A 27,184-nucleotide genomic window follows, 5' to 3' on the forward strand; every position below is an offset into this window, starting at 1 on the left:
AAAAAAAACCTGCAAGGCCACTTCCCACTGGCCCATATTACAAAAAAAAAATCCATACTGCAATATAATAGTCTGTTAAACTCCCTGGATTAAACATTAGTCACGTTATATTCCTTTTTTTTTTTTTTTTTTTTTATTGGCGAATGTTGATTTAGGCATTTATAGCAATGACCATTGTAGTTTTGAAATACTTATATGAAATTAGTTTTTGTACCATTTTTATCTCAGCTGTTCTCTCCATCCTTGGGAAAATATTTTATTTTAAGGTGTTGTCCAGAAATAAAAAAAAAAAAATGTAAATTATAAACTGCTAATACTCGTCTGCCTCTGGCTATCATTCCCCCGGGCGCCACTTTTCACTGCTAAACTCTGTATGGAGGCCAGTAGTGACCACAGTCACGTGTCTGCTACAGCAGGAGCTTCAAGCTATAGCATGCATGTACAGATTCTATTATGGACAGGATGCAGCAGCTGAATCGGAGGGGGGGGGGGGAATATATATTCATTTGTGTAAATGGCTGTGGTTGGTCTGTGAATTGTGGACTAATCACAGTGCAGAGCAGGGACTATGTACATTATAGCAATATATAAGATGCTCGGAGTCCCCGTCCTCAGTGTGACCGACTACAGTATTTTAGTCCTAAAAGTGATACCGTATATACTCGAGTATAAGCCGACCCAAGTATAAGCCGAGGCCCCTAATTTTACCACAAAAACCTGGTAAAACCTATATATTTTTTACTCGAGTATAAGCCGAGTTTGGGGTTTCGGCACATTTTTTTGTGCTGAAAAACTAGGCTTATACTCGAGTATATATGGTATTTGTTTTAGGAAAGGCATCTTCTGAAATGGTGATGGGACTGTGAGAGCTGGAAATTGTCCCAGTGTGCACAAGTAGTGTGATTAATACCAAAATCAACCATGATCCTTAGCTCCATTTTTTTTACTTCAAGGGTATAAAAGAGCTTATAAATCACACACAAAAAAAAAAAAACTATTTGGAAACATAGTTTTATTGAACTGTACAAGCAGTAACAAGATAAAGGCAGCATAAAATGCACTGAACATTCACAGCAAGAAAAATAAAATCAGTGCTACACCTAGATGGATTTTCTCCCTGAGCCAGAAGTGGACACAATCATATATAGACATGGCGATCAGATGGACGTACTAGTTATGGATAGCTGGCGGGTCACAGGCTGACCGCTCTTGTGATGTACAATACATATACATGAGTAACATTACGCATTATAGAAGTGAGGTGTACACCAATACGAAACCAAATACAGAACTAATTACCCATCTTTCCTAAAGACAATGTTGAGTTGTGGTCTCTCCCGACATGAATACTTGCATTCCCTTTAAAATGATTTGGGGGAATCGTTTGGAATAATCACATTTTTCTTATACCTCATGAAAGTTCAAGAATAAATTGACAACTGGGTGGTAACACTTCTGCTATCCATAGGACTGATTGGATAGCTTCATGCCATGTACAGGTGCCCACTATTGACCAAGAGAGTAGTAATACTCAGTAAACACAGTAGTCAGATATTTCCAGGAGGAATCACGCGCAGCGGAGTCTTCAGGGTGCGTCACACGTTCTGCTTGAATTGCGTTTTGAAACAAGGAGGGGTTTGTACGAATTGCAGAAACGCATGAGATCAGCAACCGGCACCACAGGTTTTTGCATCGTTTACATTCAAAACGCGTGGTGCTAGTGACTGATCACATGCGCTTCAGTGGAAATGCTGATGCTATTGGCGCAATCCCGTTCCTGTTGCAATGCATATCAAAAGAGAATAGAAGCAGAACGTGTAACCGCAGCCCAAAAAGAAACTGCAGAGCAGGAATGGAGGGAAAAGGATAACATTCATAACCCTAGCTCTAAACCGAACCCATCCCTAGTAAGGGTATGATAGAAGCGATCATACCAGCGACTTGTCAAGTGCAACCGTCAAAGCATGGTCGCTGTAATGACAAGCTTACAGCATACAGCTTATACATGCAAATGCACCTGCTTACAGGTGGAGGATCAGCATGCGGACAGATAGCTTCTTGCTTGTTGAGGATAGTAAATCATCATCAGATATACAAGTGACATTTGTAAAGTGAGTGTAAGCTATTTTTTTTTTTTTTAAATGGGCCATCTATGGGTTAAAAACACAATAGCAGTAGTCCTCACAGATCCCCTGCTGCTCCTGTCCTACTCACTGGCTCCTCACTAGTCTCAACTTGTTTGTCCAGTTTCAAAGTCAAATGCAAACTCCAATCACTGATAGGCTGGTTACACTATGGCCAGTGATTGGAGGATACTTCCTGTGTGTCGATTTAAGATGAGACTAACAGGTAGAGACAAGCGGGGAGCTAGTTAGTATGGAAAGTGAGCAGTGGGGGTGGGGGAGTAGCAAGGTAGGTACTAATTTTAAAAAGTAAATAAATACACTAAACTATTACCTGAGTGAAGTTGCCCCCCCCCCTTGTCCAAATCAAACAAAATTGGTGTCAAAAGTTTGTGCTACGTTGGTGCAGCAGAAATTTTTGTTTGTGCCGCTATCGTTTAAGATATTCATGAAAGTTTCCAGAGGTCATCAGAGGTCAACCAGCCCCCCCACATTGCCCAAACCAAACCAAACTGTTGCCAAACAATTCTGCTACATTTGTGCTGCTCAATTTTTTGTCTGTGCTGCTTTTGTTTTGAATAAGTGAACAAAAAATGAAAAGGTCAAAAGTTCAACTTGCCCCCCCACATTAACCGAATCAAACAAAACTGGTGTCAAACGTTAGTGCTACGTTTTTGTGCAGCACCTATGTGTTTACATAGGTTAAAGGTGTTTAGGATGAACTGGTAAAAAACAAACCTAGTGACACTTCCCTGGTTTGATCACCAGGGGGAGCAAGTAAACACATTGGGGGACATTTACTTACAGTGTCGGTGTCTGCATTGGCTTTGTTACCGACCTGCTCTCGGTAAGAAGACACACATTTAATATTGTAGAGCTGTGCAGAGACATTTCTGGCGCCGAGACTATTTTCTGTCCCTGGGACAAAATCTGTCCCGAGCACCAGAAATGTGTCCATCAGTCCCTGCTAGACCAGTTTTCTTTTGGTCTACTTTCCGTCAGTTTACACCGCCCAAAAAGGGCTGCGACACATAGTAATTGTGTCTGAGTTTCCACTCCGCCAAAGCCACGCCCCTTTTCGGAGAAGAGTAGGAGCAGGCGGAAAAAGTCATTTTTTCTGTCCCCGACAGCTAATAAATAGGTAGGAGAGCAGAACATGTGGTGAGAGCGCCACAAAACTGGCGGAAACACCATAGTAAATGTCCCCCATTGTACTTTGGAAGAAATGAACTCTGATGACCTCTGGGAAATAAAGTATGAATATAGTAAAAATGATAGCTGCACAAACGAAAATTTTTGCTGCACAAACCAGCACAAACGTAGCACTAACATTTGACACCAGTTTTGTTCGATTCGATTAATGTGGGGGGCTGCTTGAACTTTTGACCTTTCATTTTTTGTTCACATATTCAAAACAAAAGCAGCACAAACTAAAATTTGAGCAGCACAAACCAGCACAAATGTAGCAGAATTGATTGGCACCAGCTTTGTTTGGTTTGGGCAATGTGGGGGGGCTGGTTGACCTCTGGAAACTTTCATTAAAATCTTAAAAACGATAGCGGCACATACAAAAAAAATTTCTGCACAAACGTTTGACACCAATTTTGTTTGATTTGAACAAGGTGGGGGGGGGGCAACTTCACTCAGGTTAAACTATTGGGTGGAAAACCTTCTTAATGTGGTCTCATGTCGATCTCTTGTGTTCAGGAAACCCCAACTCTCAGCAAACTGGTTGGTGGTGCTTTAAATAAATCTCATTGAGTCTGTTATATAATAGTGGACAAGGTTTCAGCACATCATGCGTATTGTTATAGAAAGGCATACAAACGCCTCTCAGTTTCAGGATCACTGCTTGCTGTCTAAGGGTGATGGCACAGTTTGTGTTTTGAACGCATTTTTGGTGCCATTTTAAGCAGTCCGTTAAAAACTGCATGCTTTGATGGACTGCTTAAAAACGGGCACGCCACATGTGCCATCACCCGAACACTCTTGGCTGAGGTCACGCTGGGGTGTACAGGGATACCAGCCGTGCATTTGTGTTAATCACATGGAAATAGATTAGAGTACAGGTTCCTACTGAATGACAGCAAGCAGAGATATTGTAAACCAAAATCTTTTGATGTAACATGTAGGCTGTGAGATGGTATAGCTTTATATTAAACATGAATATAACCTTTATTTGCTGATAATGTAAAGAAACCCAACAGCAAGACTAATAGAAAAGGTTTCTTAGACAAACCCCTATATGGTAGATGCACTTCACCAGAATGTCCACACTACAGAAGGGAAGCTGCCATGTATGCAAAAGTATGATGGATTGTCAAAGTGCTCAAAAATAGACCTACCTAACTACCTACATGTGTGAGCTTCGAGAAGGAGCCTGCAGTGGCTCAAAACATGGATTAGTGGCGATTGGCTATAAGAACACTTCGCCCTTAAGGCTTAAAGGGGTTGCTATAAGACGAATTGTTTTCCCTTATCAGCAGCCAATCCTGTGTGAACAATATGGCGGTGGTTACGTGATCCATCAACCATCCGTTGGATGAGTCCTCCTCCACGCAGGCACTGAAAGCGTTATCCACCATAAAGTCACAACCCCCATCATATCACATCCTAAAAGATGTGGCTTTCATGGTCTACATAGCATAACATATGAATCATATTACACATGTATTAAACTTCACACATAGTACAATAGTATTCAGTATACAATTTTTGAGAGTGTCCAATCTCTTTGTTTCATCCCCAAATTCCTATTTGGGGACAACTGAAGCAACTTCTATCTATATAAAAAAAAAATAACAGGCAGCAACAAGACGTAAAACTACATATTCAGTGTCCACGGCAGGTCACGCATTTCCAAAAAGCATCCGAAAAATGACAACTGGAATCGGACTGGTTGCTATGGCAAAATGAATAAAAACAGAAAATATCTCCAACTATGACAAGTCATAAATCACATATCCAAAGCAGCATCAATATATCCGGGCTTAGAACTGTCATATGTCACAGCTCTGCATTAGTTCATGTGGTTCCTGAAATTCAGGCAACTTTAGGGCTATAGTGACAACCGCTCATAGGGTGGTCTCAAACTAGTGTCACCCAATGGCGTGGTAGGATCTAATGGAAGTCCACCTGTAGCCCCCTAAGCTAATCAAACTGCAAAATGACATAAAATGAGAAGCTATAAGAGGTAAAGTAGTCCATTTGGATTTCCAATATCCAGGTATAGAATCTCTTTATAGGGGTGTCCAAAAAATCCTTAATAGGCGTTTGAGAATAAGAGCACATATATGTATCAATGTATCTGGGGAAGGGGCAACAGGAGGGTCACGCTGGGTTCCTGTAGGTTACCATCATGAGGACAAGCTTCTTAGGCTGCGTTCACACGTGACGTTAACATGGAGTTTTAAAATAGAAGACCACATCTGAGGAGGAGGAGGAGATCGGCCTAATTACATTGCGGTTAACATTTGCGTTTACAAAAAGCAAATGTTAGTGCAATGTGTTAACGGCAAGTTAAAACACAAACGTTAGTGCATTGTTAACACAATGTTAACACAAATGTGAGCAGCAATGTAATTTGGCAGATATTCTCTCCTCGCTGTTGAATTGTGTTTCAAAATGCCAATGTAAAACGCTACATGTGAACACGGAGGACTGTGCAGTGTCTGGAATAGAGCAGTGGGGGATCCATGACTGAGGGGATAAGTTTTATTATTTTACTAAAAATAATTTTAATAGAAAACCCTAAAAGGTGACCCATTTGTTCCCCAGAAACATCCATTTAAGTAAATACTTGCACTACTTAGGACAACTGTTCAATCCCTGAGTAACCAATTACTGGATATTACTATTAAATATATGTGTATGTCTCTATAGTAAAGGCTCCTTTGTTCTATTACCCATGGAAACCAATCAGAGCTCAGCTTTCATTTTATAAACAGCTGTGGGAAAATGAAAATTGAGCTCTGATTGGTTGACATGGACAACTTGAACAGTTCTATTCTCAGACACTTCTGATAAATCATTGTTTTTGTCTTTAAAGGGAACCTGTCATCAGAAATTGGCCTAATAAACCACCAGCAGTATTTTGTCAAGCAGCTGAGAAGGTTCTAGATTATGTTTGTTTCATGACCTGGCGCTATCATCCAGAAAATCAACTTCGAAGTGAGATGTAAATTGGTTTTAAGAAGTCAACTAGAGTTTTACACTGAATCAAAGCTTTCCGCGCCTTCACTTCACTGTAATTGACGGTCCTGTAGCCAGGGACATCATTAACCTGATCTCCTAAAGTCCAGTGCATGACGAGGTGTTCAGAGGCGGGGAGAGCTTGACTTCAGCGTTAAACTCTCCGCCTCCACGACTTTATACATCTAACTTACAGCTCACTTAAAACGTTGATTTTCTGGATGATGCCACCACCCTGGGCCATGAAATAAACATGATCTAGAAGCTGTTCAACATATTGGTAGAGCTTTATTAGGCCAATTTCTGATGACAGGTTCCCTTTAAGATAACCATTAATTAAACAGAGAAGTTCATTTCTATGGGCTCATAAGCACGACCAGATACAAGTCATCTGTCCGTGCCGCAAAACACAGAGCAAGTCCTATTATTGCCCTGGAGCAGTCATCGCATGTGATCCTAGAACTTCACAGGACACAAACAATGGACCGTCAATTTGTAGTTTGTGGTTCGGGAAACAGCACACATTTCTTTGCTAAAGTAATATCCACTTGTTAATTAATTCATACATTTTCAGGAGGATTAACAGAGGAAAGACAATGTAGATTTATAATAAATTGGGCGCACAATTCTTACTTCATAAATAATGCAACAACTTACTAAAACAGACATCCCAAGGGAGCAGATGGGCTTTGTCGGGAGTTTGAAAAACATGGCTGCTTTCTTCCAAACACAGCGCCACACCTGACCACCGTTTTTGGAAAAAAAGCAGCCATGTTTTTCTAAACTCCAGACATCCCCTTTAAGACCTATCACACATAAAGAGATCACTACTACTGCAGTTGAGTTATTGGACGGTGCCGATATCCAAACTGATCATTGATGTGACTATATGTCCGATCGCTGGGGTCTCAATGGGACCGTCTTTGTCAGGCCTATAGACTTTGAATGGAGCAATAGACCCTCAATTTTTAGGAGAGGATACAGGGCCGATAACTAATCCTGTGGATTGGGGATAAATTGTGATTGTGAAAAAAAACCTAACTGATCATAAAAACACTGACCACATTGCCAATGGTCAGAGAGATCGTATAAATCAAAGTACACAGATATAATGCACATTCTGCTTGTTCTTCAATAGGTCACCTACATACAATAGTGGCAGCTATGACATTGGATTAACCAGTATTCACACATTAACATTATGATGAATTACTCATGAGGGACACTGGTCCCAGTCCCATAAGCAAATTCACTGCCAGGATGCCCATGACAACCGCTGTACTCCAGCCAGCATTGTGTGTAGGTGACCTATAGGAATTCTGGCAGACATAAATATGAAAACTTCACGGATCTGTTACAGATAGATAAGTCTTCGGTAGCAGCTTACAAAAAAATTACAATCCAGTGTTTAAAAAGAGTCTGCTGCGTGTGGTTTTGTGCGCAGGAAGGATTCATACTCTGACCCATTCACAGAATGACTCTCCACCAGCGACGTTATCTGCAAGTCGCAACCCGTGACTTACAACATGGCGTACTGACACATGGACTCAGTAGAAATGCTTCCGGCTTCTTTCCTGCCACTTGTTGTACACGATGAGCAGTATGACACCAGCGAAGACCAGGCCGAGCAGTGAGAAGAAGATGATCAAGAACAGGGCGAAACCGCTCATAGATTCTGCCGCGTCTTCCACTACAAGAGCAATGCAGAAGATGCTTATGGTCATGGACTAAGCACACCTACCACAGAGGAGGACATAATACCTGCCGACTTACCTCCTGGCAGCTTCATGTTGTCTACACTGGGAATGAAAACCTCTTTGTCAGCCTTCTCCTCAGTAGGCGTGCGCTCCACAGTGATCTGGTAGAGCTTCAGAGAGATGATGTCATGGTTGTCTGTGCAGATGATAGCAGATATGAGGTTAATATGATCCTACACTATGGGGTTGCTCACCTCTACCATTCCAGTGACTACCATTTAGCCTCCGGGTGTATACACACAACCCCATACAGCCTACTACATTTACATAATCCTACCAGAAAGATCTCCAGTAGCTGCTGAAGCCCCAAAGTAATATCCACGAGGCAGACGCACACCAGGAACATCCAGACAATCCCTCCATTCCTGCTTCCCATCAATGTCAATCATGACCTGTAAACGATGGAGAAGGTTAAGAGTAGACTAGTGAGACTTTTGGAGAAATGTAGTAGACAAATGGCACTAATAGCAGTTTCACACACTGTGGTTGGTTCATGAATTATGGACCCGGCTGAGTTTATTTTCACAGACCAGCCACTGTGTTGGGGAGAGGACTACTTGCATCATTGTTATACGATGCTAGGAGTCCTTGCATCCCCACTCTAATCATGGTATCAGTGTCAGCAATGCCGTTTAGCTAGGAAGCAGGGACTCTGTGTATCATATATCACTATGATTTAAGGAGTCCGATACCAAGCACTGTGATCAGTCAACGACCAAAAAAGTGGCATTTTCAACTTTGGGCGCTTTTTTTACCGTTACAGGGTTAAACCCCGAGAATAACAGTTATTATATTAACCAGACAGCCTTAGGTCTTTGTAGCAAGACCAATCGGGGCCCCCACCCTGTTTACCTCACAGGAAGGGTGGGGGCGGGTGCAATCGGATCCAAGCTAGCGGCGTCCAAGCGCAGCTGAGATTTAGATGCCTCCAACAGCTTTGCCAGAGGCATTTGCAGGGTTAACACCTGCGATCGGTGCCAGCACCGACCGCAGGTGTTACCGGTGGGTTCCTGCTGCAATATGCAGCAAACACCTACCTGGTATACATCACATGTCAGTAAGGGTTTAAAGGAAATCTACCATTTGTCTTTATGCACTGTGAACCAAACATACCTTGAGAATGCTGTAGCTACACTGATGCAGAATAATATCTTGTTTAATCCCTGAACTGTGTGGAACCTTACCCTGAGCGCCTCAGTCTCATTTGAATATTTTTATAACCTTATTTATTTTCTGGCTCTGACGGAGGCCCTGGAGGTAGCTAAAAAAGCTCAGTCATCCCAAGCAGGTAACTTGGGTGCGTTGTAAGGTGCGTAGTAGATGTCCTTTAAGAACAACCCTAATGAATCTATCTTGATCGTAACCAGGGACGCTCTAAAATACATTGTTCTGCATTGTATTGTGTATGCAAATTTTGCAGTATTCTTACTCCTCAAGAGAATTTGGGTACATGGAAAGCAGAGTTACACCTGGTATAATAAGGATGTAACCTGAGCTTAGCCACACTGGTATGAACACAGCCATTGTAAAGAAGAAAAAAAAAAGCTTATATACAAAAAAGGTATCTATACAGGAAAAATTCTTTAAAAGGACAACTTACCGTCAGCCTACGCTTTACATAACGTATGACAAGGAAAGTGTCATGGTTAAGATTCCTAACCATAGCAGTGCATCCCCCGAGCTCCGTAGGCCGACCATCCCGGCTGTGGTCATATGTGAGCGATCCATTGCTCACCATCGCCGACACATAGGGAAATATACGCTGGTAAAGAAAAGAAAGAGGTCTCTTGTACAAAAAAAAAAAAAAAATACAGATTATAGTAAAAGGTCCTAAACATACATCCTAATCCAAGGAGGACCTGTAATTCAATCGTTTTATATGCATCTTCCAGTCACCTATACACAGGACTTGAGTTCCTCCTCCTAACCCAGACCTATCAAGTACTTGAGTTGAGTATTATTTCCAGCCCCGCTGACATACGGCTTGTGTCCTGAGCCATAGCTGATCATCACTTTGGTTTATGAGGTTGGGCTTATCTTATGTAGCAGCTCAATAAGCCCTGGAGATGCCCTAAAGACTGGAACATAATCCACTGAAGTCAAACCAAAGGAAATGACTGTATAAGACGGATTATTGTCTGTGGATCTTTCACCAACGCTACTACTATATACATACTCGTACATGATCCACATGAGCCTCAGCATTATGTGTCATCACCACACGGGCCTGCATGATCATTAAAGATGGCTGCCACTGTGCAGTGTTAATAAAGGAGACCCTGGCATCTGGCCAGTTCTAAGCCAAGTGATCCCTAAAAGATAGATTTAATAAAATTGAAGCATCTGGAAACAATCCAACATTATTTGACCTGCAGATGGTTAATGCTGATCTTAAAAGGCACTAAAGCAGATCCTACACCTCGTGCCGGCATTCACTATTATGCAGGCAGTTTACAGCAATGAAGTGATCGATGTTCACTGAATGAATCTTAGGTAATGGGGGGCACCAGCCTAGTATTATTCTCCCCAGATGGGAACCAGAATACTCCTATAAGTAATCTTTATTGACAAGGATGATTTATTCTGGAGTCAAAGGCACACTGGGGGACATTTATCAGAGGTTTCTGAGGTAAAACTGTTCTAGTTTCCCATGGAAACCAATCAGAGCTAAGCTTTAACTTTATAAACATCTGTGGGAAAATGAAAACTGAGCTCTGATTGGTTACCGTAGGCACTTAGAACAGTTCTGCTCTAAGAGAATTATGATCAATCTCCCCCACAGAGTGAGTGAACCGCCAGTAATTGTGATTATGCCACCGGCACACCAAGGAGGGGGATCGACTTAGGGCAGGTTGTGCAGTTTGGCCATCAGCTACATAAAGAGGCCAGAGCCTCGGAGTGGCAGGGATTTCATCATATGCTGGCATATGAGCCCTGGCGTATGAGAAATCTACCCCACAGTCTGTATATTGTAAGGTTATTCTGGTTAAACAGATGTTATGGTGGTGGGAGTCTAAACTCATGACATCAGCGCGAGCAGAGAACACGTATAACAGAACATAACCAGGTATAATAGCAGAATAGGGGATAACATTCTGATTGGTGGGGGACATGAGTACAGGGGTCTCGTTCTCTCTAAGTGATGGATTAGCAGGTCAAGTATGTGTCCTGCTGCGCTCTGTTATTTCCAACAGTGCCATAGACTTTTGAGGAGGAAAAAAAATAATATAAAAAAAAAAAAAAAAACACATCCCAAACTACTGGCTGGCATTTTTCTTCCATTCACTCGAATAGAGGACCTTTGCCACTAACCAAAGAAAAAAAAAAACGAGGAGGACAGTGATTAGCTGGGGCCACCAGTTTCTGCCAAAAAACGAAAATCTAAAGGTGTCCCTCCCTCAGATCAGAACGTTATCCTCTATCCTGTAGACAAGGGACTAACACTACATTTACAATCTATAACAGATACACAATGCTCCATATAAAACCCTTCTCATTGCAGTTCAGGGGGAGGATAATCTATAGGACCCCCAGCGATCAGACATGAATAATAGATAGAAGATAAATGCCTGCGTAATAAGGAAACCAAATGTAATGTTACAAATAGGGAAAGGCTGGGAAGCATCAATGGCACTGAGCATGTGCGGAAGGTGTGAAGCCATGCACGTATCACAGGGGACAGGACACAATTAGAAATGACAGATGATGACAAAGTTGTTAATTTAGCAAACACGGCATCCAAAGAAAAGCAAGTGTATAAATAGAGGCACTTAATATACCTGCTCATTCCCTGCGGAGTACCTCTTCTTCTGAGACAGGCAGCCAGAAGCAGAGGAGAAAGCACACGCAACAATATACAAACGTTGCATCTTAGTCATATAGCGGCAACTTATAAGACAGTACAGGATTATAGGATTAGCTGCTAAACATGCTACGAAGGAGGGGGGGGGGGGCGGACCAAGATTATGGCGCTATTCTACTATTCTAACCAGACTTTTTCTTCCCTGCGTTAACATTAACACACACCATAGGCCCACATTTCGTGAAGCGTTTGCGCTGAAAGGAACGTGCATACTGCTTGTACGTGTATTTATAAAGTGTCTGCGGCAGTTTTGTTTTTAGCTGCACAGTATCCGACAAGACAGAAAAAATGTGCACCTAAAGAGGAGTGTTCGTGCAGAGTCAGAGTTTGCGCCATATTTATTACTGATTACAATTCTGCAGTTAAAGTGCACAATATAAAAAAAAAAACAGAAGAAATACCTACACACTTCCCCAGCAGTGCAGGGGGAACCAGATTCATGAAGACTATGCAGCTGTTTTGACGAATCTGGCGCCCCCTGCACACTCCACAGGCAAACTGCACATAATACAGACTGTACTAGTTTTGATAAATGTGGGTCATCATAGTGCTTCAATAAACGACTGTGTGCCAAATCCAGTGTGCCAATGTGTACTGTTTGTGGCCCAGATGACGAGGGAGCTCACCCCATTCATGTCCATTGAAAATGCCTGCGTTCCAAGTGGCAAAGTGCAACGTTTACAATTCAGCGAGACGCAGCAGCCTCGCCACACAGTGACCATGCAAAATCAGAAACCGAGAGCTTGCCATAATTTGTGCAGCTACGCCATTTACGGTCGTGTGCACGAGGCCTCATATTTAGATTATCTGTACAAGTAACTTATAACTTACAATAAATCCGTAGTGAAATACATTAGCAGTATAATATATCCCATACACACAACAGAAAAAATATCCAGCAAATAAGTGACATTATTTCTGTGGATCATTGTGTGGAAATCAACCTTTGCAACGAAAAACTGCAGCAATATACAAGTCAGAAACCAGCTGATAGCAGATGGATTTGGATTCTTATGGAATGGCTGGGGTAAATCCTACAGCAGTTCCACAACCCGTGCAGATACAATAATTCTCCCTGAATAACCCCAAACATTCCAGGAGGTCACAGATCCCCTCTCCTTTACAATAATAAGAAGAAACCTGCTAAAGCTTTTACCAGCGCTGTAGAGCAACTTGTTGCATAGAGCCGAGAGCAAAGCAGTGTGAGGACACACCCCCAGTGCACTTGTAGAAGCTGCAGACCTTCTACATAAGGGCCTGATCACACCTCAGTTGTTTCATCCGTTTTTTGCTTTAGTTATCTTGAGTTAAAACCAAGAGTGGAGAATACACAGAGAGTAGGTATAAAAGGAAAGATTTACTCCCGTTTTGTGTATTGCACTGCTCCTAGATTTGGCGCACAATAACCGATGCAAAAAAACTGATACAAGTTGAAAGTTAAGAACTTTCCCTAACAATGTCTACAGCGCTGCTTGATCTGTGGTTGCCATGATAGAACGGACAGATCTGGACACCACGTATGTGATCTCCATTCAAAATAATACATGACAAGGTCACATGACATGCTATCCAATCACAGAGCAACAGCCACCTCAAAGAAGGCGATAAGCGCAATAAAAATTATACTGCACACCAATAAAATCCTGTAATTCTAGAGTAAAGGTTCCCGTAAAGGTCACACTTACTTCATGCTGCTTCTCCTCATTGGGATAGGTGTCCACAAACACTCCCAGACCTACAAAATTATGTTTACTTCCAAAAACAGAACCTGGAAAAGCAAAAAACGGTAAAAAAAAACTGAACATCACACAAAAATCCACAGGAATAAAACAGAACCAGACATTATAGAGAGAAACAATCGCTGACCTTCCTGCATTCGATCCTTGGTGAACCACAAGGCAAAGCCATCACCGTTTAGGTTCTTCTTGCCCTGTCCATGAACTTTAAAATGCACTTGTAGCTCCCAATCCCGTAGGTAGCAGGGCTGAAACCAGAATAAACAGTCTGTTATTTATGTACAAGGTCTTAAAGGAGTTGTGCCACAGACTCCTATAGACATGAACCACTAAGTTTCCCTTATACAGGCAGTCCCTGGGTTACGTACAAGATAGATTCCATAGGTTTGTTCTTAAGTTGAATTTGTATGCAAGTCGAAACTGTATATTTTAGAATTGTAGTTCCAGACGAAAAAATGTTTTTGCCCCAGTGACAATTGGAGTTTCAAAATGTTTTGCTGTAATGGGACCAAGGATTATCAATAAAGCTTCATTACAGACACCATACAGCTGATCATTGCAGCCGGGGACTATAGTAACATCCAGAAAGCTTCACCAGAGGTCACAGGGGGCAGAGGGGTCTGACTTTGACTAGGGTCTCATCAGTAAGTCGGGTGTCCTTAAGTAGGGGACTGCCTGTATATACTTGATTTGCACACCATTACCGGACATCCAGGAGGCCCTGTTAACCAGCCAGAAAGAGGTGAATGGAGGGCAGGCTATTATAGAGATCTCTTTAATGAATGTTCCCATAAATGCTTGGGGTACAAGTCGTCAAAAAGAAAGAAAAAAAAAAAATCTGACACACATACACTATCTGTGTATAATGAATACTTACAAATAACCCTCTCAGAAAGTTGTGATTTACTGTGTTTGTCACATTTATTTCTGAAGGGTGATAGTAGGCAGGGCTGGCACACGTGATGCTTGGGGTGGGCAGAGCATATTGGGGTCAGGAGGTGGGGCTGTCTGACTCCTTGGACGAGCAGCCTTACCTCCTTGGCTGCATTTTACATGAAGATAAAAGAGGATTTTTCAAGAGTACTGATATAGAATATGACAGAAGGACATAATACACAACAAGGTGGTGGGCTTAGGGGGATAAGATGATGATGACAGGTTCCCTTAGAAGGGGTTTTCCCACAAAGCAAGTTACGCCCTATCCATGGGCACTTAAACGTTCGAACTCCAAGCTGCCGGATGTACTAATCTATACAGCTTCCTTATGTGTTACTGAGCTACAGCCTGTAGAGTCTATGGCACTGACATAGAGCTGGACACAACCATGGAAGCAGATTAGCACAGGTCCAGCCGCTCCGTGCTGCAGGTTATAGCAGAATCGCACATACCCAGTAATGCACATACCCATGTACTCACCATGCGGTTCCACACGGCCCCTTGCTTGCTCTGTTGATCTGGAGTCAGGCGCACATACTGAGGGGTCACCAGCACACTGCCCATCAGGTCCCATAGTGACGAAGAAGAGGAACCCACGCCTGAGGAAGAAAATAAATGGATTACATCCTTGTACCCTTATTCCATTTATTCTTCATCAACATCCTATTGTACCAAGTGATGTCAGAAAGTGGGCGACTTCAACAAAATCCAAAAAACACAGGCCAAGGATCAGACATCAGCTCCAGGGGCATTGCTTGTCCGTGTAATCAGAACATGTGATCAGATGACTATTGAGCATACCCTCATTTCACATTAAGAGAGGTCTTTCATTGAGGGCTATGCCATTTATTCATTCATTCATTGTTTGCCCGCAGCAAATCTCAAACCAACATCTCGTGTCAAAGTAAGAGGACAAAGGAATCATTCAGCACCCTCCTCCGCTCCCATGTGGGGTAAGCTAAGCCTTATGGCTCATGCAAACTAACATTGTTTTTAGTTGTGTAGTGTCCATTGTTTCAATGGCGAGCACATGTCCCCATATATGTCTATGTGGTCATACCCCCGGCCTTGGTCTCCACACTGTATGACCCGACTGACAAAACTCAATGCAGGTCCTAGTACCGCCCGTACTTGCAGCTCGTGTAGTCTTTTCTACGGTCATGGGGGTGTGAGTAGACCACAGAGGGGACTATTGTTTGCAGCCCAATAATGCCCAGGTTCAAATGCAGGTAGTCCTTAGAGTATGTACCCTGCACACAGAACTCAGGTCTAGAACAAATATCAACATCTGTTTCAGGCTTCAGAACCAAATGGCATCAAACAAGAGGTTCTGCAACAGCTTAGGTCATGACTTGGCTCTAGTTTAATATCTTTCAGCCAAAAAGTGTAAAATATATTACAGCTACTCTCCATAACCCCTATTTCTGTCAAGACCAAAGTACCAGGTGATTGCTAAAAGTCACCTAGAAGATCCAGCCATTCACCAAGTGATAGATCTCTGCCTAGTGACAATTGATCCAAGTGAACTCCAACAATGACAATTCTTGTTTTCCTCTAAATTCATCACTTAGGTCCAGTATTTGCATTGAGTCCCTGTCCAGACTCTCAACCGTTCACTTCCATCCCCTTTATACACAAGGCCTTGTGAAGCTGCAGCCACAGGGACTTTATGATCACTGCCAGAAAAAAGTGACTCTGCTATGTATTCATTCAGTTCATGAGGAACCAGGGGTTCTGCTTCTAGGTCCGTCCTGTGTGCAGGGACACCATATAATTATAGTTTGAGAAAACCTCTTAAGTGGTAATCCAAATGCACTTACAATATAGATACAATCACAACATATACCCTATTTTTCGGACTATAAGGTGCACCAGATTATAAGGCGCACCATCAATAAATGCTTGCTACAATAAGGCGCACCTGATTGTAAGGATGAATGACCAGCAGGTGGCAGACCCCTGCACAGTTCAAGGCAGCTGTTGTCTGTAAGTAGGTTCATATATAAGGCGCACTGGACTATAAGGCGCACCTTTGATTTCTGAGAAAATCAAAGGATTTTTTGTGTGCCTTATAGTCTGAAAAATACGGTACATGGGAAGGGGTAGATTTGCTGCATTTCTGGAGCCTACCTAAAGCACAGTTCTGCTGCAAATGCCTGAGTTAGCAGCCTACATTAGCGTTAAAGGGAACTTGTCATAAGGATTTAGACCCACAAACTGTCACCAAGCTGTTATCCAGGACACAGACACAACAACGTCCTTCCATATTCTGTTACAGTCAGAATGTTGTATTCCAATGGTCTGTAAGGAGTCACAGGGGCGGACAGGAGTCACACTAGGATCTCCTCTACTGGCTTAATTGTTGTCCTATAGGCCAGATACCGCATCATAAACCTATGTGTGAGCTGCTGCAGGTAACTTATGATGATACAGTTCTCAAGCCAGGAAGGGTCAGGCAAAAATTACTCGTCTCCACTGTCCTGCATAACAGGTTGGTTACGGTTTCTCGGTCTAAATCCTTATGACAGGTTCCATTTATAATAATAATAATCTTTATTTATATAGCGCGATCATATTCCACAGCACTTTACACATCATAGGGCACGTATACAAATATAATATTACATGACATTTAAATTGTATTGCTATCCTACAGAGGGCACCTTAAAGGGGTTGTCACAACTTTTCAAGCTATCACAAGTACTGGCCCAGTTCTCACTAATGGGTGGAGCAGCAGAACGAGCATGTGCCAGTATGGGAGTGTCAGAAATAACCGAGCGCAGCGTTCAGGTTGGCACTTGACTATTTGTGACATTCCCATATAATTCTGCTGCTCCATTCATTAGTGAGGATGGATTGTTGGGTAGATTTTAGAACTTAATTTCCTTCTTCTCAAGAGCGTAAGTGAGGTTCTGGGAAAAATGTTTTCTTTCCTTTCTGATTATAAAGTAAAAGGACCTGTGATTAGGTTACAAGGTCAAAACCTGATGACAGGTTCCCTGCGATGCACATGGGAGGAATGCTGACAAGCCTCCTACTGGTCAGAGAGAACTGGATGGGTCTCTGGGTAAATCAGTCCCTGTAAATCATGGTTGTTACCTTTGCACATCACATGGCTGCTTGTTAGGGCGGATTCACACTGAGCAGTTATTGTGCAGTACTAACACTAAATCAGAGAACATCACCTGCGGTTTTGATGCAGTTATTGATGCAGAATTGCTGCTCCGTTATGCAGATTTATGCTGTTTTGAGTCAACACTAATCGCGTAATGTGAATGAATCCTAATAAAACTACACTATGTAACTTCCAATCACATGTCCCCCTGCTCCCAGTTGCACTTCCGCCCCTGCCAGTGCCCTATGAGCAACCGGCGGTATTGTTCCTTGTGCCCTCGCCATGTTACCCTGGTAAGGCTTGGTCAGTGAGTGCTCCCTCTTCAGATACTCCTCGGTCTGATCGGCCGACACAGCGCACACCAACACAGTCAATAGCGGAACCACAGCGATCCGTAAGAACCGCGACCTGCACCAGGACCAGATACTCCGCTTCCCCAACGCCGCCATCTTGGTACTCTCCGCTGTGACACTGAGCCGACCAATCACAAGACAAGGAGCAGGAGCGGAGACCGGACGCTTCCAGAAAACCGCAGCCAATGGGAGGAAAGATGGGCGGTCCCTTGCAAATTAAGGATTCTGATTGGCTGGTTCAATGTAAGTCTGGCTACCTAGGTTACAGGGAGTAGTTTACTGTCAGTCAGTCTCAGGGGTGTACATAGCGCAGGTCCTGTGTGTACTGGGTCCTATTAGCAGTCATTAGTCATCTATACAGAGGCTCCCCTGGGACCCTATAGACATAATGACCACTTTCCCTGCCATCACTGTCTATTGAGGATACAAATAACTGCTTGTATTTTCTTCTTCGCCCCCTGGAGGTCACATTTTTAAATTATATTCGTTTTTGGTTTGGAAATAATTGGAGTCTAAAACATTCAGCTGCATTTTTATGGAACTTTTTACGAACGTATAAAATTAGAGGTTTTTTTATGAATTTTGAGAAAAAACATAAAGCACATTCACATCCTTGCCCCTCCGGCTCAGTCCTCTGGGTGTATCTGTGGCCGACTGTGCAGAATATAAATCTACACCACGGCCCACCTAACATGGAATTGTGCATTTAATTAGAATCAGCTTCAACGTTCACTAATTGTAGCGAGTGTGCAGGCACAAGGCTAACACGCCCCACGGCTGGCCTACCCTCTTACCAACCACACCCTCCTTCATGCCCCTCCTTCCTGGCATGGAGATGGCCTGAAAGGGGTTAATATGTGCAACATCCCCCCACCGGGGCCTGATTTATTGGCTTGCAATCAGCTGGATTCTGCAACACCCCTGCCAATGCAAGGATTGATTCAGGTGTTGGCAAACTCTGGGTGCTGTCACACGTCGCGTTTACCGCTTGCGTTTAAAAACGCATTGCAATAGCTGGAGAGTGATTTGCCTAATTAAACAGCTGCTAACACCTGTGTTTACAAAACGCAACCGTTAACGCATGCGTTAACATCGCGGTTAACGCATGCGGTTGTTAACGCATTGTTAACGCATGCGTTAACATCGCGGTTAACGCATGCGTTTTGTAAACACAAGTGTAAAGAGGTGTTTAATTAGGCAAATCACTCTCCAGCTATTCCAATGCGTTTTTTAACGCATGCGGTAAACGCGACGTGTGACCGCACCCTAAGGGTGAAGACACACATGGCGTTTTTGGGCCGTTTTTGGGCCGTTTTTACTAAGTGCGTTTTCAGATCGTTAAAAACGCATGCGTTAAAAAACGCATCCGTTTTTTAAAAACGCATGCGTTTTTTGAAAACGCATGCGTTTTTGTCCGTTTTTCGCTGCGCAATTTCGGAAAAACGGACAAAAACGCATGCGTTTTCAAAAAACGCATGCGTATTTAAAAAACGGATGCGTTTTTTAACGCATGCGTTTTTAACGATCTGAAAACGCACTTAGTAAAAACGGCCCAAAAACGGCCCAAAAACGGCCCAAAAACGCCATGTGTGTCTTCACCCTAAGCCTGATCAACTCACTATGGGTGCTGTCACACGTCGCGTTTACCGCATGCGTTTAAAAACGCATTGCAATAGCTGGAGAGTGATTTGCCTAATTAAACAGCTGCTAACACCTGTGTTTACAAAACACAACCGTTAACGCATTGTTAACGCATGCGTTAACATCGCGGTTAACGCATGCGGTTGTTAACGCATTGTTAACGCATGCGTTAAGATCGCGGTTAACGCATGCGTTTTGTAAACACAAGTGTTAAGAGGTGTTTAATTAGGCAAATCACTCTCCAGCTATTCCAATGCGTTTTTTAACGCATGCGGTAAACGCGACGTGTGACCGCACCCTAAGGCCGGCGCCACACAGGGCGCTTTGTCTGCGCTTGCAAACGCAAACGCAGACAAAGTCGCGCCCACCGGGGCGGGCCTCGGCACGATCGCATCGGCGTTTCTATGGAAACGCCTGCGATCGGGAACGAGCCGCCGGTGTTTCGCGTTAAATTAACGCAAAACACCGGCGTCTCGTTCCCGATCGCAGGCGTTTCCATAGAAACGACAATGCAATGGGGCCGAGGCCCGCCCCGGTGGGCGCGACTTTGTCTGCGTTTGCGTTTGCAAGCGCAGACAAAGCGCCCTGTGTGGCGCCGGCCTAAGGGTCTCAAGTGCTGGATAATGGTAATGCAGCTGATAACTATCTGCCTGAAGAGCAATGCTAAGATACATAACAATGTTGATCAATATAATGTGTTATAATATTGTAATTAAAGGGAAGAGCTGGTTGGATAACGAGCTGCCAGTTAACAGTTCAGTGCAGAGGTCAGTCAGTCCAGGAGAGTTCCTGGAGCAGAAGTGTCTGTGGCATGCTGTGAGAGAACACCAGGCACAAGCAGACCTCCACCATCTGGAGCGTGTCCTTCTCTCCATCCTCCATCACCAGGGATCCCTATCTACACTCTGGGGTTGCCCCAGGGAGAATCCTACACCCTCAGGCCTCTTGCACACTAGCGTTGCGTTTCACGTGCGGGTGCAATGCGTGAAAAACTGACGTTTTTGCTGCGTTTTTGTTCCATTTTTCCTAAAGAGTAATTTGCGTTTTTGTTGCGTTTTCGGCGCATTTTTGACGCACGATTCAATGGGAGACTCGAGCATATTTCAAAGGGACCATGGTTTGGGATTAAAATGTGTTATTTAATTGAAAAATAATGTCTTCTTATAATTTGCAAACATCTGCGATCTATTCTTCACTGTTCCGCGCGTATATTATCTCCCGACAATTTAGCAGATGTGAAGAACAGTGAAGAATAGAATAAAATCATTGTACACAGTGTACACAGTGACCACAGGATCATTTAAGATAAAAACACAGTGCAGAACACAGTGCAGAATAGATTACAGATGTTCGGCACATCTGCTTACTTGTCGGGAGATACGCGCGGAGCGGTGCGAACAAAATAGCATGTGAAGAACAATATATATGTGTGTAAAGAACACATTGCAGATGTTTCCATACATCTGCAATGTCTTCTTCACACATATATATTGTTCTTCACATGCTATTTTGTTCGCGCCGCTCCGCGCGTATCTCCCGACAAGTAAGCAGATGTGCCGAACATCTGTAATCTATTCTGCACTGTGTTCTGCACTGTGTTTTTATCTTAAATGATCCTGTGGTCACTGTGTACACTGTGTACAATGATTTTATTCTATTCTTCACTGTTCTTCACTGTGTTTTATTAATTAAATGATCGTTCGCGAGCAGGGGAAATAATGTTATTCTGGTCACCTAGCAACCCTTACGTTAAAAACGCATTGCACTCGCATTGCACTTGCAATGATTGCGAGTGCAATGCGTTCTTGATGCATCTCCATAGACTTGAATGGTGCGTGAAAATTGCGCGTGACTCGCAAAAATAGAGCATGCTGCGATTTTGACGCGCGTGCAAACGAACGCAAGCACGCGCGTTGAAAACCACGCAAATGGAGAAAGACCCATTGAATACAATGGGACAGAGTGCAATGCGAGTTCTGAGCGTCAAATGCACGCGCAGAACTCGCGCGTGAAAAACGCCAGTGTAGAAGGGGCCTCAGCCTCTCGCTCTATTTTCTTGCACATACTACCTGCAGGAGATCCGCCAGGCTGTGGACAAGGTGTCTGTTGCTTAAAGGAAACCTACCACTTCTGAAGGTAGGTATGAGATGCAAACACCGGGCACCAGCTCAGGGTGAGCTGGTGCCGGTGCTTAGTCTCGTTAGTGTTAAAACCGCGGTATCGCGGTTTTAACACTTTTTAAACTTTATAGTAGAAACTGCTTCGGCGCTGCGCGCGACCGTGCGCGCGCAACGCCTGCGGCATTTCCAATGTAGGCGCGCGCACGATCGTGCGCACGCAGCGCCGAAGCAGTTTCTGCTAGAAAGTTTAAAAAGTGTTAAAACCGCGATACCGCGGTTTTAACACTAACGAGACTAAGCACCGGCACCAGCTCAGGGTGAGCTGGTGCCCGGTGTTTGCATCTCATACCTACCTTCAGGGCGCGTTCACACGTTGCGTTTTGGTTGCGCTTTCATTGCGTTTGGAACGCATATACAACAGCTGATGTGAGGTAATTTGCCTAATTACATTACCGTTTACGTTTGTAAACGCAATGTTAACGCATGCGTTAACAAACGCATGCGTTAACGCTTTGTTAACGCATGCGTTAACATCGCGTTTACGATGTGTTTTGTTAACGCATGCGTTAACAGTGATGAAATTAGGCAAATCACCTCTCCTCAGCTGTTGTATATGCGTTTCAAACGCAATAAAAACGCAGGTCAAAACGCAACGTGTGAACGCGCCCTCAGAAGTGGTAGGTTTCCTTTAATACCAAGCCCCATGATCAGCGCCGTGTGTAAGGGCGCGTTCACATGTTCCGCTATCGTCGCGTTCATAACGCGACGCTAGCGCACAGTGGGCGGGGCTCGGGCCGATCGCATATGCGTTTCCCGGGAAACGCATGCGATTAATAACCCGATCGCATGCGATTAATAACCCGATCGCATGCGTTTCTCTGGAAACGCATATGCGATCGCCCCAAACTCCGCCCCCTGTGCGCTAGCGTCGCGTTATGAACGCAGAGCGCAGAACGTGTGAACGGGCCCAAGGCCGCAATAGCTAGCCACTCAGGTATTCAAGGCCTCGGTTTCCTCCTGCCACGAAAAAAGTTAGGCCTCTGATACTTGAGTGGCTGGCTTGAGTGCAGCCTAGCGCTTGACTGGGTCACGGTCATTTGGTCCAGGTGGAACAGGCCTAGTCCATGCCAGGCAGATGTCTGACATGCAGATTGCAAAAAAAGAGGGAAATGCCACGAATGGATGGTAGTTCTCCCTGGGGCACTCCCTGTGTATGCATGTATAAGGATCCCTGGTTAAATGGTAGCGGGGAGGCCTGTGGTCTTAGCGTCTTTCAGTGATCACACAGAGATAAGAGATGTGAAACTCAAGGTTCCTTTATTCCACAACCCGAACACAGCAATGGTAACAGTACAATCTGTCCAGGTCCAAGTTAGCTGGTTGGATAATGTCTGGGAAAGGATGATCACAGCCATGTTTCTTCCCAGGCAGTTGTTGCACCTGCAATACTGATTATGTAAAGTAGACAACGTTGCTAAGGGATTAATACATACTGTATCATTAAAGGTAAAGGTAGTGTTTTTAAATTCAACTTCCTATGGGAACTACACAAAATGCAGAATTAGCTAGCCACACTTCACCTAGATCTGGAGGACATTGAAAGCGGATAAAGTTTGTACCGTGACCCGTCCAGCGGGCCATTACATATGCAATTGTTGTCGGTTTTCTAGCAGTTGCGATTATTTCAGTACTTCTACACAAGAAACCAGATTGGGGGGGGGGGGGGTGCTAATATTACCACTGTACAGTTTTTTTTTCTTTTTCTTTCTTTTCTTTCTTTTGTGTTGTCTCATTGGGGGTCATTTACTAAGGGCCCGATTCGCGTTTTCCCGACGTGTTACCCGAATATTTCCGTTTTGCGCCAATTTCCCCTGTATTGCCCCGGGATTTTGGCGCACACGATCGGATTGTGGCACTTCGGCGCTGGCATGCACGCAACGGAAATGGGGGGGGGGGGGTGTGGCCGAAAGAAAACCTGACGGATTCTGAGAAACCGCCGCATTAAAAAAAAAAAAATCTATCACGGAGCTTGCACTTACCTTCAATCATCCCGGCTCGGTGAACTCCAGTGCGTTCCGATGCTTTTCAGCGCAGCAGCGCCACCTGGTGGACGGCGGAGGAACCTTAATGAATCCCGGACGGACCCGAATCCACCGCAGAGAACGCGCCGCTGGATCGCGAATGGACCGGGTAAGTAAATCTGCCCCATTATGTCCTGTCATGAGGACACAAAGAGCATGGCCAGTGCAAATGGCTTTACAACCAGCCAGGAAGAGGCTCGGGGCTGTGAGTCTCCAAACCCCAGGGAGTCTCTTTTTAAACAGAGAAACATGCTCTTCACTAAGTGGGAAAATTGATACCTTGGGCCAGCTTGTGCTGAAAAACACAGGATGAAAGACTGGTATTTTCCCTCCAAAATTCAGACATAGGGAATACCATAGCTGTTCATAACTGGGGCACAATTCATAATTATGGGTCCCCAGTTACACAGGACAGTTATAGGATCTAGTTACGCTCCTGGGCCGAGTATGGGAAGCCTAGTGGCAGAGGAACACAGCCAATTGCAGAACACTGCTAATATTTGACTTAGACACCCCGAGTTGGGTATGGGGTAAATGGTAATAAGGTACCCAGTTGATTGGAAGCAATGTCACGGTGGTACCTCTCTGATGGGAGGGGGATAGAAAAAAACTCCATCTCACAGTGACATCACAGCCAGGGGTGGGGGTCAAAAACCTTGTGGCTTTAACTTAGTGAAGCAGCCACATGGCTTTGGTTCAGTTCTTAGGGCTATATTCACTAGAAGACTAGATTGCTCTCTGGTCTCAGCAATGACCATAACCCATGAGAGGCGGATTCCACTTTATGGTTTCCATCCCCGGCCTTCCATTAGTGTACGCTGTGGATGTTTCTCTAGTGATGTAACTGTCCAAATATGGAAAGTTACTTCAATTGGTAGACACCTAGAACATTGGTGGCAGCAAATAACTGCTTGCCGCTTATGTTTCAGGGGCAGGAGCTGAAACCGCTCAGGGGGGAGGAGCTGAAACCGCTAAAGGGGGAGGAGCTGAAACCGCTCAGGGGGGAGGAGCTGCCCATGTGCTTTCTGTTGACTCCAAGGATAAAGGACAAAAGCATTGTTGGAGATTCATTATGGCTGTCCCTGTCGGTTTGAGGCTTTTTCCGACCACTAAGGGCGTGTCGGGGTAAGGAGCGGGTGTGCTGTAGGGGGGCAGTAGAAATTCTTGTAGGCGGATACTTTAACAAAAAAGCTCTGGAGGCTGGAGCCTCATAGTGAATATGGTCGCCCGACCACCGGTGAAGAAAATTTCAAGAGTGTAGTGTGTAGGGTGTGCAAGATTCATGAATTGTGGCGTACATTCTTAAATATAACCTGTCTCCAAGGACCTAATTTTCACCAAAGAAAGGTTGCAAAAGCCCATGACTGCTGCATTGCAAATCTGCCTTTCTGTTTTCTCTAAGCATTTGCATTACAATATAATTGCTTGTTATAACTTACCTTGGACCCTGAGGGCGCGTTCACACGTTCTGCTATCGTCGCGTTCATAACGCGACACTAGCGCACAGTGGGCGGGGCTCGGGCCGATCGCATATGCGTTTCCCGGGAAAAGCATGAGATTAATAACCCGACCGCATGCGTTTCTCTGGAAACGCATATGCGATCGCCCCAAACTCCGCCCCCTGTGCGCTAGCGTCGCGTTATGAACGCGGCGTTAGCGGAACGTGTGAACGCGCCCTCACAGAATCCTCTGTGTTGTTCCAGGAGTTGGGGTTTGGTTTGTTTACTTTTCAAAAAACAACATGACTTGTCTGTGCTGCAGACTGCTCAGCTCTTGACCCCACCTTTATGCTCCTGTACAGCTCTGGTCGGGTTCAGCCTCCTAACACGTACATATTGCCAGATTGGGAGCCAAACAGCTAATCCGGCAAATTTATGCCTGAAACAACTGAGGCCTCCCTGCTAGCTATGCCCCTGACTGAGCGTATATGTTGGAAGCTTTCCTGAGGTATACACTCGTATACATAAAACAAGATGTGAACTTAGCCTAATGTGTATGGGGCCTCCCAACTCTCCAGATATGGCGGAGATGAGGACCAGTGGGTTTCAATTGCAGATCCTTTTGTTCTTAAGAAAATAAGCCACTGCTGGAGTTGAGCGGAAGCTGCTTTCCTCCCCCTCTATGCACAACACTTGTGTGTATAGGGCTAATGCGTGTTTGTCTGATCAATATCTTTTGTAAATTCTTGAGGCATTTTCTCTACAGGATCTCTGGTGGGTTATCAGTGTGTGTATCTGTGGCAGTTCAAGTATGCAAATTTGCAGCAGAAATCCAATTTAAATTTAATAATAATAATTCTTGCAGAAAGCATGTCAAATTGGTATTAATGTAGTATCTGACTTCTTAGTATGAAGAATCAGCTTTGTGAATATACTCTTTGCACTATTTAAACTATCCTTTCCTCCTACTCAGAATGGAAAGACTACAGCACCTACTCAGGTCTCCGTCCTGATAACACCTTTAGGTGGAATCTACACAAGGTGTCCATCTACACAATGTAAGAAAACCTCAGCTGTAGACCTCTGTTCCTCTGTCAGTTCTATAATTTATACAAGGCCTGGCAGGTTTTAAAGCCTTCATTTCTGTAACCGTGCCACAATATCTCCATCATAAAGGGAGTGAACTGGATTACTCCCAATAAATGATTACACCCAAAATGACACCAACTATTCCAGTTCTTGATTTGCAGAATCTCTTTAAGTCATTACTTGACTTGAACTAAAGGCTCAAAATATCCGATTACTATGAAGAAAACAATCAATTTACACTGATTCCATTGTTAGATGTAGTCACAGTAACTGGAAATTATTTGTTGTTAGATTAGTGGGGGTTATGTAATACAGTTTAGACACTTTGTGATCTTGTAGGGTAAGGGGGAGATTTACTTACTTGTCCGACTGAGTTCACCTAAAGTGCGTTGTCCGACGATAATGCCCTGTTCCGCGATTCACTAAGATCGTGCGGCCATTATCCTGCATGTGTCACTTCCCCTCTCAGGTCCAGCAGAGTTCACCATCTTCTTCCTGGTGCATGTAAGTGCATTGTCTTGCGACACAATTTGCGCTCAGTCCGAATCAGTCGGATCGTCCGACGGACCGCCCCCGATTTGTGTCGCATGGAAGCCAGGGCAGCTGCGCCAAAAACCGATCGCAAACGACACAATCTCAGTGCAGAACCCTGTTAAATACCTGTCACAGCCATGCAAAACCCGAAAATGATGGAAAATCACACAAAAGTGCGGCAGCGGACCCTTAGTAAATAAGCCCAAT

General features: G+C 44.1%; 1 protein-coding gene across 2 annotated transcripts; it reads right to left on the bottom strand.

Moving 5' to 3' along the window:
* Window positions 1-995: 995 nt before the first annotated feature.
* LMAN2L (lectin, mannose binding 2 like) lies at window positions 996-18,226 on the bottom strand. 2 transcript variants are annotated; one of them, XM_072148945.1, is made up of 9 exons: window positions 18,010-18,226; window positions 15,086-15,204; window positions 13,800-13,917; window positions 13,619-13,701; window positions 11,851-11,880; window positions 9,672-9,833; window positions 8,349-8,463; window positions 8,088-8,207; window positions 996-8,004 (listed from the first exon to the last, which is right to left on the bottom strand). In XM_072148945.1, the coding sequence occupies exons 1-9, from the start codon at window positions 18,167-18,169 to the stop codon at window positions 7,862-7,864; spliced, it is 1,050 nt and encodes a 349-aa protein (XP_072005046.1). In that variant the 5' UTR covers window positions 18,170-18,226; the 3' UTR covers window positions 996-7,861. The 2 variants fall into 2 exon arrangements, with proteins under 2 accessions (XP_072005046.1, XP_072005047.1); XM_072148946.1 differs by lacking the exon at window positions 11,851-11,880 and having other exon boundaries at window positions 18,010-18,225.
* Window positions 18,227-27,184: the final 8,958 nt, after the last annotated feature.

The sequence above is a fragment of the Engystomops pustulosus genome, chromosome 4 (assembly GCF_040894005.1).
Source record: "Engystomops pustulosus chromosome 4, aEngPut4.maternal, whole genome shotgun sequence".
In the NCBI taxonomy this organism is placed as follows: Eukaryota; Metazoa; Chordata; class Amphibia; order Anura; family Leptodactylidae; genus Engystomops; species Engystomops pustulosus.